This window comes from Pagrus pagrus, assembly GCF_965226575.1.
Source record: "Pagrus pagrus genome assembly, chromosome: 19".
Taxonomy (NCBI): Eukaryota; Metazoa; Chordata; class Actinopteri; order Spariformes; family Sparidae; genus Pagrus; species Pagrus pagrus.
Genome location: NC_140203.1, coordinates 13,347,608 through 13,360,285, shown reverse-complemented (window position 1 = coordinate 13,360,285; position 12,678 = coordinate 13,347,608). Strand labels below are relative to the sequence as shown.

The 12,678-nt window shown below is 40.0% G+C and overlaps 2 protein-coding genes across 2 annotated transcripts; one reads left to right on the top strand and one right to left on the bottom strand.

The window, feature by feature from the left end:
- Positions 1 to 2,667: 2,667 nt before the first annotated feature.
- m17 (IL-6 subfamily cytokine M17) lies at positions 2,668 to 4,942 on the top strand. The gene is made up of 3 exons (XM_084382658.1): positions 2,668 to 2,715; positions 3,154 to 3,302; positions 4,229 to 4,942. The coding sequence occupies exons 1-3, from the start codon at positions 2,682 to 2,684 to the stop codon at positions 4,694 to 4,696; spliced, it is 651 nt and encodes a 216-aa protein (XP_084238784.1). The 5' UTR covers positions 2,668 to 2,681; the 3' UTR covers positions 4,697 to 4,942.
- A 2,166-nt stretch (positions 4,943 to 7,108) lies between these two features.
- tescb (tescalcin b) lies at positions 7,109 to 12,465 on the bottom strand. Its single transcript, XM_084383149.1, has 8 exons — positions 12,149 to 12,465; positions 11,310 to 11,379; positions 10,761 to 10,841; positions 10,541 to 10,680; positions 10,382 to 10,443; positions 9,255 to 9,362; positions 9,122 to 9,169; positions 7,109 to 8,928 (listed from the first exon to the last, which is right to left on the bottom strand). The coding sequence occupies exons 1-8, from the start codon at positions 12,210 to 12,212 to the stop codon at positions 8,851 to 8,853; spliced, it is 651 nt and encodes a 216-aa protein (XP_084239275.1). The 5' UTR covers positions 12,213 to 12,465; the 3' UTR covers positions 7,109 to 8,850.
- Positions 12,466 to 12,678: the final 213 nt, after the last annotated feature.

Genomic DNA, 12,678 nt, shown 5'->3' with positions numbered 1-12,678 from the left:
CCACGGGGTAAGTGGAAAGCCCCGAGGATGGCAGCAGAGTGGTTAGACTTTACCTGAAGCAGTGCTGACTTGAGTTGTGGTGCATCGAGTTTCCCCTGTCTTTTCTCATGTAGTCAGTGGTTTCACAGCAATGTGGCATCTATATGCATCTAGATGCTCAACTGTCATAAAAAGGTGGGGATCTTGAGCAGTTTCAGTTTCAGCGCAAAGTTATAACCTGTCGTTCCCACACAGCACAAAATACGATGCAGACAGCCGCACTGAACACGTTATACAGCAGGGCGTCTCCAAGCAGAAGTGGCCGCCACGCAACGGTGACGATGATGAGATTAGACAACTCATGAAAATCCCTGCTTGTGTTGTTGTCATATTTTACATAATCCCGAAGTTCCTGCTTACATACAAAACAAATTACTTTCATCATATGTCACGATGAAATCACCCTCTGATAATGAGCTAAGCCTGTTAGTAACTCAAGCTTGTGGTGTGATGACATGGTTCGGTGAAGAAGACCCTCCCCCTTACGCACAAGCAAAAATCTCTGATTGAGAAATGCATTTCCTGTGACCTTGCTAGCTTCCTGCGTGAATGCCCGCATGAAAATATTGTTGCAGGAAGACACACGTGGTCTGAGGAGAAGCGCTAATAGTTATTCTGTCAAAATTCAGCAGAACTGTTTGTGAAAAATAAGAGACTGGGGTAAAATCAGGTCAATATTACAAAGCTGATCTCAGGCAGAGGTGGAATAAAAACTCAGATCTATCTAACCCTTTACTCCACTACATTTATTTAGTTACAAGTTACTTTGCAGATAACATCAAATTATTTTAAACTATTTATCATCAATTGGATTAAAAGACATTGTCATAAAACTTTTACCTGTTCTTTTTTTGCATTTATTGCCAGAAATGTGTTTTTGATACTTACAGTAAGTACATTCAATATCAGATACTTAAAGACTCTACTTTACTTCTATTAAAATATGACTTTTCGGTACTTTTTACAACACTGAGTATTATCAGCAAAATGTACATGAAGGTGTTATTGATCACATTCAGCCACTAAATGTGTCATTCAATCTCCCCCCTTCCATTGCATTCATACTACAACACCGCTGTTGCCAGCTTGTGCATAAGCTAACATTGCTAAACACTAGCTAATGTTACTAACATTAGCTTGCAAGCGTTAGTCAACAATGCTGACGATAGCTAGCATAAAAGCTATAAAAGTATGCATTACACATAAATATGACAATGTATTGTATTATTATTATTGATTGCTGAAGCATTAGCATGCAAGCAGCATTTGAATATAGCAGCTAGCTGAGGAAGAGCTAATTTTACTCATTTTATATACAGGTCAGGGGAGCTAAATTTACTGTATGACGATTTATGGTATCTAATATCATGATAAGTCCTAATCTGCTCTAAAGTAACTAGTGACTAAAGCTGCCCGATAAATGCAGTGGAGTAAAAAGGCCAGTATTTTGCTCTTTAATTGAATGGATTCAAAGTAGAAAGTAGCATAAAACTCATGTTAAGTACAAGTACCTTAGTTAAACTTAAAGGGGCACTGTGTAGTTTTGGAGAAGAAATTCAAACTCAGAATTTTAATGTTTACAATGTTAATGAGTTAATAATACAAACTTAGAAATATCTATTGTTTCCCTAACTGAATGAACAAGCTGTTCTCAGAGGAAAATAAGGTCCCCAGAACACTGTCTGAAACTAGAAAGGTGGTCCCAAAGGCTTCAAAGTGCACAGTTAATTAAATGTTCTTAACTACTCATTTCTCAAATACTCTTGTCTTAACTTGTCTGGTTGAAACTACAGTACATTGCAGTCAGTAAGAATTTTACTTGCATTTTTCTCTTACCTTCTCTTTGCCGATAAAATCAGGGTAAGTTAACCACTGTGGCATATGGGGTTTTGGTGCTGAGTTATCCAAGCCATATTCAGGGCGCTAGAACCATTGGCAGAACCACAAAACCTCTTTTTGGTTGTAGACAGTTACAATATGCCGTGCTTTCTCTTGAATTTAAGGAACTTTACATGTTACTCAAGGTACACTTGCTCTCACTATTTAGAAAGTGCATAAGAAACATTACCACTGTGCAACCATGTGCACTGTGGTGAGCACACTTTTACTTTTTCACAACCACTGAGTTGTCACCTTCTCTTCGATGCTCTCTAGGTGGCGGTAAAAAAGTCAGTGATCTGTGTCAAAGGCCAGGTTGACCTCAGTCCTTCAATCATTTTCACATGTCTGACCCTTTGCATCTAAATTCAGCTCAAACAACCCTCAAGAGTTTTAAATACATCAGAATTGTGTACATTTGTATATTATTACATATTATCCAAGCATACATAAAAGGAAAGTGCTATTAAAAACACTTATGGTCATACATGTGATAATAATTAGAAAAACGTCCCTACATGTCTGCTCTGTGAACAGACATGTAGGGACACTGCCCACTTAGAAAGGAGAAAAAAAATGCACATCTGAAAAAAAAAGGAGGAAATTCTGGGAAATTTGGTTGCCTCACAAGGTGCACGTCATTTCCTCCTATGACAAATGTGTGGTTTCTGTCTTTTAAAAAAGTTTGAAAGCAGTGTGATTATGACGAGTTCTCGCAATTTGCCTGTGATACCGAGAAGAGAATGAATGGTCATGTAAAGAGTATGCATTTTCAACAGTTGATGGAAGCAGCAGCAGGTAAGTTTCTTTCTACATCTCCTTCTTTGTTAAAGTGTAGAAACTGTTGAACACAATTGCACCTTTTCTTGCTTCTCTATTGTGCATGCGGCTGTGGTTATTTTTGATGCTTTATTGCCGCCTTCAGCTGCCTGAAACTGACTGAAGTTTCAGATTCAGTTTGCTGCTTGATCACAGTGTATTTTTTTTGTCTGAATTAATGAAGTAGGATAGTTTTTAAACTGTTTGGAGAATCTGGCCAGTCTCTAACTGCCAATGTTTGTTGGCATCTAGCATATGATTTTATAATATGTCTCGACTTCTAGTGTTGTTTTCTGCTGAATGTTTAGTATCTATTTTTAGCCCTCCTGCCTTCCACTTGTGGCTTCGTAAGTTAGAAGTTCCCCTCGCGGCTGGGATGTAGGATAACCTTTACTGACCAGTTCCTTTCTCCCTCAGCATTACTCTCTCTCCTGCTGGTTATGGCTGTTGATTCAACGAGAACTGTGGCAGCAAGCAGAAACCAGGATTGTGGGAATTCTCTGCAGCAGACTTTGAAGCTGACCAGACTCGTACAGAAGGAATCTGTCGACCTAATCAAAACATATGTGAGTGCAGACACCAAACTGCTGCATCTTATTATTCCGTGTTGAATCCACTACTCCACCTTTAAACATAATAAGCCAACTTTTCGTGTAGGGCTGGGCAATATATCGATTTTATATCGTTATCATGACACAAGTATATGTATCATCTTAAATTGTGGATATTGTTATGTTGTGGTATAGGTGTTGTCTTTTCCTGGTTTTTAAAGGCTGCATTAAAGTAATGCCATTTTTACCTTTACCTTTACCTGCTTAGTCACTATATCCACATTACTGATGATAACTTGTCATGAATCTCATTGTGTAAATGTTTTGTGAAAGTACAGATAGGCATCTCCACACTATTGTCTCAACATTGATATCAAGGTATTAGGTCAAAAAATGTCGATATTTCAAAATAGAGATGTAAATTGCAATATAGCCTCAAAAATAGCAATATTATTTTAAAGGGCAACTCCACCAATTTTACATGGTAAAGTGTGTTTACTGGTCTCGGGGAGGGAGTACTACTGCATATGTGAAAAAAGTAGTATCAAGTCTTTTGTGGGTCCAGAGGAAGCTGCATGTAATCTGATAAATTGCCTCCACTGATGTCACTCAGTGGCTGAGTTGCATTGTGGGTAATGTAGGCACCAGATTTTGAAAAGGAAGAAGAATGCGCAGAATAAGAGTCGATATCTCTAGTTCTGCTGTATCGATTCTGATCATTTGTGGACCACTTTTCAAAACATGGTGCCTACATTACCCACAGTGCAACTTTACCACTGAGTGACATCACTTGAGGCAATATGCAGTAGTGCTCCCCAAGACCTGTATTGGTGTAGTCACCCTTTAAGGCCATAACCCCAAGCCCTATATTGATGTTCATTGATTTTTCCTTTTAAGATGTGTGGCCTGATTATATTTTATTCTTTCTTTTCCTTCAACAGAAAGCCTCTCAAGGAGAAATGGCAGAGCTCTTCTGCAAGGTGACAGTCGCCGACGTCCCCGACCCCAACATCTCCGGCCTGGAGCCCTCAGAGAGGCTAGCCAGCATCTCCATCCATCTCCAAGCCTTCTTCCCGCATTTCAAACGGGTGTACGAGCAGCAGACAGACTTACAGTCGCCCACAAGCCCACTGCTGGCCGAGCTCACCACCGTAAGCACTCGCAGCAAGAGCCTGGCCACTCTCATAAACAGCTTTTATCAGAGCCTCTTCCCAAACCTGCCGGTGCCGGAGCCGGCAGGGGGGCCAACTACACTACCTCCACCTCAGAACGTCTTCCAGCAGAAGGTCTATGGCTGTGTGGTGCTGAAGACCTACAAGGAGCTCTTGGCAAATGTTTCCAGAGAACTGAGGACTCTAAAAAATAAAGTGTGCAGGAGAAGGATACAAATAAACACACTCTTCTTGTGAGGATGACCTAAGGCTGGCCTTAGACAGTCTGCTTTAAACAGCACTGAAACTCAGTGGGTTGATAAAGACTTAAAAAGATAAGTGAGTATGAGGGTGGCTGGTACATCAGTGTAATGAAGCCTATTTATGGTATTTAATATTTATTTTCTTGTATGTTTCTGATGAGAGGAGTGCTGTTAAAAGATCAAGAGTGTGAAGGTATTGATGCAACTTATATTACTTATATTTAATTTGTCAGATATGTTATGTAAGGTTCTCTTTTGCTGATGTAATGTTATTTGCTGTATACAGAATTATTAAAAGATATTTTGCAGCTGAACGTCTTTATGACCTTTCTTTTTTTGTGCGGTTTCCAATTTCAGCAACATGGGAGTGTCTGGAAAAAAGACTCAAAAAAGTCCTGCAGTGCATGTTTCCTCTTATTATCTGGACTCAGTTTGAGTAACAATATATCTGTTTCTGCACTAACGACAAAGATTTTTATTTCCTTAAAGTGTAAAACAACAGAAAAAAATAGTGTCATTCCAGCCTGAAGCATCATGTGCTGTGTTCTGCACAGATTCAGTCCATCGAGAGAGGTTAAAAGAAAAATCAGGAAGCTGCTGAGACGCTGACTGTGTGATATCAGCTCAGAATGACGCATGTGTTCAACACAAGGCTGCATCAGATAGGAAAGATTTCATGAAACTGGCGGGCTGTCTGGCCAGTCACAAGGTGTGGGTGTGTGTGGGTCAGATAACTGTATGTGTGTGATTGCACACTTGCATCCTCATATAGATGAGGATGCAAGTGTGTGAAAGATGGGAGACGTTAAATCTGCAGAAAACCCCCTTTTTTTAAAAATAGATGAATAACAGTCATGGTCATGAATAACAGTCATGGCTTTATACACAGATATAACATAGAAACAAAATATTGTTGTTTTGAATGAAGTAATGCTTATCTAAACTTTATTCTGATCACAAGCTTTCGGGGAACTGGAAGTAGATGGGGGATTCACTCTAGGTCATGAATCAAGTTCCCTGTTATAACTCTGCTTTATTTAAAGCACTAAGACAGAGGGTACCTCAGGGCAACAGTCATTCTTCTTCAGAAGAAGAACAGAAGAAGAAGACGAAGAATCTTTATTTATGTGGCACATCATACGATATAAAACATGATGGGTGTGAACTACCCACTTCATGCTTTACAAGACCTCACAGAGATAACGCAGACACCGTGGACACAAGTCATCGCTGTAAAACACTGGACTTTAATGATTTTTATGGCCAGTTGGAGGAAAACTTGTAGAATTTCAACACCAACACAGTGAAGAACCTGCAAATCCCCAACAAAAGTGGGCAGAGCCTGTTGTAGTTGCTGTAACCACTGACTGACCTGTTGTCAATCTACTGCACAACTGCAATACACTGAATATATTTTGTCAAACTTCTGTTCAAGGTCAATAAGTAAAAAAAATAAAAAAAAGCAGTTCTCTGTTGGGTGCTGGTAGGGCGAAGGACGAATAAGCTAATGGTTGTAAAGCAGCACATTGTTCCCACATTGTCATTTAAAGGTGAATAAAAACAGGACAATAGGTCAAAAATCAAAAATTATCCTACCAGCTCTGTGCGCAAGCACTTCAGCTAACAGCATGCTCATATGGTAAAAGGGACAAAGCTAACATGCCAATAGTTAGCAATGTTCATGTTTACCATCTTAGTTCAGCATGTTAGCATGCTATCATGTGCTAACTAGCATTAAACGCGGAGTACAACGGAACCTGACGGGGGTGTGGTTGTGTTTTTTTAGGTATTTGGCCAAAAACCAAAGTGTGAAAGATGACAGCAAAAAGCTCATTCAATAGTCTGACTGGGAGCATGCCTATGTTCCCACAGCCCTACAGTATGTTCCCACATTTCTAAGATTGCAGCTGTAACCCTAACCCTAAACCCTCATTCATTCATTTACTATAAAGTGCTTTCAAGAAATCTTGTGGTTGGATAGGGCTTAAATCGAAGGGAAATGTAGGAACACAAGACCTAATTTTTAAAATGTCCTAGAAATGTGGGAACATAGGGATGACCCCGTTAGCAGCCTAACCGCTGACATTCACCCTGACCCTAACCTGGCTGCTAACCGTATGAGCCCGAACAAACTAGCAGCTCTTACCCTTTCTTTCACAGGAATGAAAGAATTGAAACATAAATTAATAATACAAATTTACATTCAAATAGTTGTCGTGATTTTTATACATGGGAAACACTCGTTAACCTGCTGTTATATGAGGGCACGTGTGGCACATTTGGAGTAACAATTCTCCTCATAACTAAAGAAAGAGGGCCAAATCAACACGCAATATAATTGTCTATCAGCGAACACAACTACTGATAATAACAAATCAGACCCACCATTGCATATGTCATATTTTATTGCAAAACATGGAAAGCTTTACAAAGTAACAGCCTTGAAATGATACAATGACACAAACTGTAAAAGTGACAAATCTGATCATTCAACCATGAAACGCACAACATCACACATGTCTCATGATCTGAACTACCTGCTATAGAAATTACACAGGATTATCATTTTACATGCTTTACAAGGTTTGACCTGCGGAGGGCAGTATATACCTATTATTGAATACATGAAGTCAAAGTGCATCAGAGATAGTGCTGATGGGTATCTTTGGACATTTTAAACAGTCTATCACCTGGCATTTACAGGAAATAAAACAATTTCAAAAAGCTAGGGACATGATAAACAGGAAACAAGCTATTTTAGCCTTTTGGTTGTTAATGACAGTAGAATGAGCTGGCAGGAAACATGGTGAGAATGACAGGATGACAACACAGGTCAGCCAGAATCAAACTGAGGATGTTGTGGTCATTGCACATCATTTACAGTGTAAACACTCGAAAAGCTCGCTTCTGACTTCCTATTTATAATCCACTTGCATTTATTTTTACATGGCTAGTTTTCCCACTTTGTGTACTTTCCCACCAAAAAATTATTTCTCTCTTAACTTCTGACTCAATGTTATTAAAACTTCTGCAACGACGGGGCTGCAGATGTTTTGTGGCACAATATGTTGGAATGCAGAGGGTCTGTGATTGTAACTGTAGTTAGACGTAAAACTTTTGACATGACAGTTTCTAGATTTACACGATGCACTGAAGGCTATAAGACTCACGCCATAATTGAGCAGTTCATAAAACAGCGTGCACTGAAAATTAGTTTCTATAACCCCCAACAAAACTTGTGTCGTGACTTCTCTGTGTTGTTAAAGAGAAGTTATAAATATATAAATAAATAAACAAGGTTACATACCACAGAGCGCACGGACAACAAAGGTTTCTACTCACTCTCTATAGGAGAAAAAGTCTTGTATCATCTACATGGTGATTAACATTAACTGAACGTTTTAAAAATCTCCTTGACTAACAACAATATATATGTGTTATGACCTTATAAGGCGGAACAGAACAGAGATAACACGGATCTGACTAAAATAATTGCATGACTTCTGTCTCCTCCTCTTCCTAGATAAGGAGTAATAAGACGCCGCCTTTGAGCATTTAATCTCGCATGACAGCACTCCCATTTCCTTTTTATCATAAGCACACATCATGAACTAAAAGGCAGATCTGTTTCTTTTATTGTGCAAACACAGTGTGCAGAGCATGCACCAAGTGTTGTATTTGTAACATGAATAAAAGGCATTCGAAAACTACTGCGTTACTAGTGTAAGACACATCTAGATTTATTTAAAGACAAACTTTATGTCCCTGATTATTGACAGTTATTGATTTATGGCATTAATATTGTCTTAAGTTAGTTTCTTCAAGCATCCGTATTTGCATGCACAGTCATACTGTCTGCCACCCCGGACATGGATAATTGATTATTGCTTTGTTGAGCTACTAACAGGCTGATTGTTATCTGACTGCTTATTTCATATTATTGCTCACAATCAAATAAACTACACCTTAACAGCCGCAGTATACATATTTTCTTTGTATTTGCATAGTTAATCAAACATAAGTAAGGCATATATTCGATGCAAGCGCCACACCGGTGTAGAAAACAAGAGATTGTTAGTTAAAGTGAAACCACGATTATGCGTCCTCAGGGGTTTTTCCAGAGTCGCTGTGCAGTTTATTGTCCCAGCCTCACTTACATAAGGTCGTTGTGTCCATATTCAAAAAGCGAATGTTCATTCTTGATTCAATTTCAAAGGTGCTCAGCAACTAAAGAAAAGAGTTTTACATGATTTAAAATGTATATTGCTGATATAGTCCTCGAAAATCCTGTTTTATTCAATACGATCCATGTGAATTATAGTCACATATTTGAATACGCTTCCAATGTATGGCAATTAAATAAGAAATTGATTTAGGAAAACATATACAGTATATTATTGTGTGTGTTCAGTGTACCAACCTTGAGGAAATGCTCAAATGTGATCCCCTCGTAGAATTCGTCCGGTTCCTGTGCGTGAAAAAGGGAAGTTACTGACGTTTTGCACACAAACAGCGTAATGTGATGTTATGTTGACATACTACATCTTACATACCATGTGACCCATTGAAATACTGGCCACCTCCAACATGGCTGCATCAGCAATGCTTTTGGCTGTATCCCTCCCCAGTGCCCCGCTGTGAGACAACAGCTCCTCCACCACCTGCATAGATGTGAAAACAACAGACTAAAATGAAAATTTACTACGATGACTTCAAAACTCAATCCCTGATCTCTGTCTCCCAATTAAGTGTGTTGCCAGGAGGCAGCTGACTCTTAGACCTCATTTACACCTGGTATTAAAGTGCTATCTGTATTCGGACACGTTATCTGGATAAGACAAAATGCACATCTCTGTGTGAGTGCGCAAGCCAACCTCCTCACTTCTTTGTCGCCATGTATTATTGACGTAATTTTAGCGAGGATAACGCTACAACACTGAAAACTAGCTTCTCTCTAATGTTAGCAGTGGCGTTCCTATCCATCGCTAAAGAAATGCATTTCCCCTGGTTGAACATAGAATGAATGAATGAAATACAGTAAGAAATGTGTGTGCAAAGGTGAGCATTACACTCATGAGGGCAGGTAATCTACACAAGGCGTATAATTTATGTAGTTACAGAGTAGCCTACACTCCACTGCTGGAAATACTCAATGTATTACATATGCCGAATTCAAAAGAAGGGACAAATAATGAAGGATTTGTCGTAGACAGCTTTTCATAATGTCCATAAAGTTTCCCCTAACTCAACAACTCACAAAATTGTGAATTTTTTTATGGATTACTCTAACACGGGTTTTGCTCTGGAGGACAGCGATCTGATCTAAATGAGGATAACGAGAACTCATTTAAAATTACCAGATGTTAACGCAAAGGCAAGATCAAATTGTTTATCATTCGGATAAGTGGATAATAAACAGATTACAGAACCCATTTTAATACCGGGTATAAATAGGATGTCAGAGAACCTGTGTCTTCAATCACCTTCAAAACTCAGCGGAAAATGATCAAACTGCGTTGATAAAAACAGACACAGATAGCAGTCGAACCCACATGATAATCTCATGGTGATTTATGCAGACTGTGAGGGGAGATTGTTGTAATCTTCACTGGTTATATGACAACTTAAATTCATCACAAAGCTTTAAAACTGCATGTTTTGTCCACTGACTGAAGCTTACATGTCTGTATTCCTCCAGGGTTATCGTCCCATCGTTGTCTGTGTCGTGCATGTTGAATAAAACTGCAGAGAAAAACACAGATCACCAGTTTAACTAACAGCCATGTGTCAGGCGCAGATTATGTCGAGCATGTGATCATGTGATTTGCTTAAAACACACATCTCAGCTTCTCCTTCCTGACACTCTCACGCTGGTCATCTGTCATGTGCAGCGACGGAGGCCTGAAATGGGACATGACCACCAAGAACTCCTCGAAGCCAATCTCCTGAACCGTCCCCTCGCCATTCTGATGGAAGTTTCTTCAGGAAAAAAAAAGGAAGTTCTCACATTATATTCCACTTCATTTTGTTCAAAAACTTTTAAACTGCCATGACTGTACCTTTTGTCAAAGAAGGCCTCTATGATCTGCGAGCGGATGGGATTGCATGATAGATCTGGGATCTTGTTGAAGTGATCTCTCCTGATGGGTGAAAAGAGGGATTTCAAGGAGTGGCACTCAGTGTCACAGTAACACATAATTGCAAGTTGCCGGCCGTATGTGCCAACATAAAGCCTGTTCAGCAGGTTTCCAGCTTTTCAAAGAAAGCTGTTAGAGCTAACGTCTTTTGTGATCTTTGTTTGTAAGTCCCCTTCCAGTCAAACATTTGTTTTTTCTTCCTGCTCCTCCAGTTGAATGTTAACTGTAGCTACTCTTAGTAGCTCAGTTAGCCTAGCAAAGGGCTAGCTGGTTAGCTTCATGTATCTCTCCTACACATTACAGGTGCGACCACTCAAAATGTTGCACTTGACAGATTTGTGGGCATGTGCAACCAAAACAGTTGCACCTTGGAGCTCTGTAGTAGCAGAACGGAAACCTGAATGTGGCACGGGAAAAATAAAGTCACATTACACCTATCTCTACGAAAAAAATCACAGAAATCTAACTTACTGCAGAGTTTGCTCATCGTGGCTCAGCTGCTTGAATCTTTTATGCAGGACTCTGATCTGTTCAAATGAAACTGAAAACAGAAAAGTGGACTAAAGTTAATTCTTGTGCATGTACAAATGGACTTAAAGGATAAGTTCACCCAAAAAATGAAAGTGCAGTCATTATCTTCTCACAACCCTGCTGAGGGAAAGTTTCATATCCACAAAACATTTCTGGAGCTTCACAGCAAAACAGCGCTGCAGCGTTCTCCTAAACAACTGAAGTAGATGGGGATCATGACAGGATTTGATCATGTTTGCTGAGAATCAGGTCTCGCAGGTTTTCCTCGAGGCTTTTTTTTTCCCGAGGCGGCAGATTTGGATATTCATATTTTATGTAAACCACTTGTTGTTGTCTCACCCTGCAACTATCACCCGTTAATAAGAGGCTATTATGGCACAAAAAAGGAGCATGCATCTGTTAGAGTTGTCTTGTTTAGTCAAAGCTTTCAATCTGATCTATTATTAACTGCACCCCATCTGTCAACTGGGTTAAGTTACCGTTAACTTGCATTGTAAATTATTCATCATCACTGCTGCACCAATAGAAAGACGCTGGACATGTGTAAATATACACTGAAGAGAAATATCACTCATCCATTTGCTTGGAACACGTCAGACATGACGTTTCAATAATTTCCCCTTTAAGATAAGACTGGATTAAAAAGACACTTGGGTTTAAGATCATATTTCCGGTGTAGTGAGCTCATGTTTGTCACACCTCCTACATGTCTGACAGATGATCTGTAAAAAACCACAAGGGTTTCACGTCAACGCAAACAATAATAGACGACTACTCACAGCCGGTCTTCTCCGCCAGATCCGCGTATTCTGGATGACCAGGTAGAGACTGTAGTGCACCCATACCTCCTGACAGCTCCTCTCAGCCCAGTCCCGGTCTCAACGGGACCCCGGACACGGACCAGAAACGTGTGCAACACAGACTGTTGGACGTGAGACGTATACCAGCTGATCACGTCTCAGGATCGTCCATTTCTACCCGACGGACACCGAGCTCACACCTCCCGTACCACCGCGTCGTCACCAGGCAGGTCTCATCCTCTGCAAACAGCGCAGGCCACTTCCGCAACTACCGTCCTGATGACGACACACAGTTAGGAACAACAGGCTGCAGTCTGAATTATTCACGCACACCTCTTTTATTGATGCAGGCTGCGAACATTTGACTGTGACCTGCTTAAGGGGCCAGTCTGCAGTCAAAGGAGCGAAGGTGGAGTGCAGAGAGAGAGAGAGAGGTGCACAAGTAGTGTCACATGTCACACGAGAGATGAAAAATGCACAGAAAGTTTGAATCATTTTAGTTATTTGTA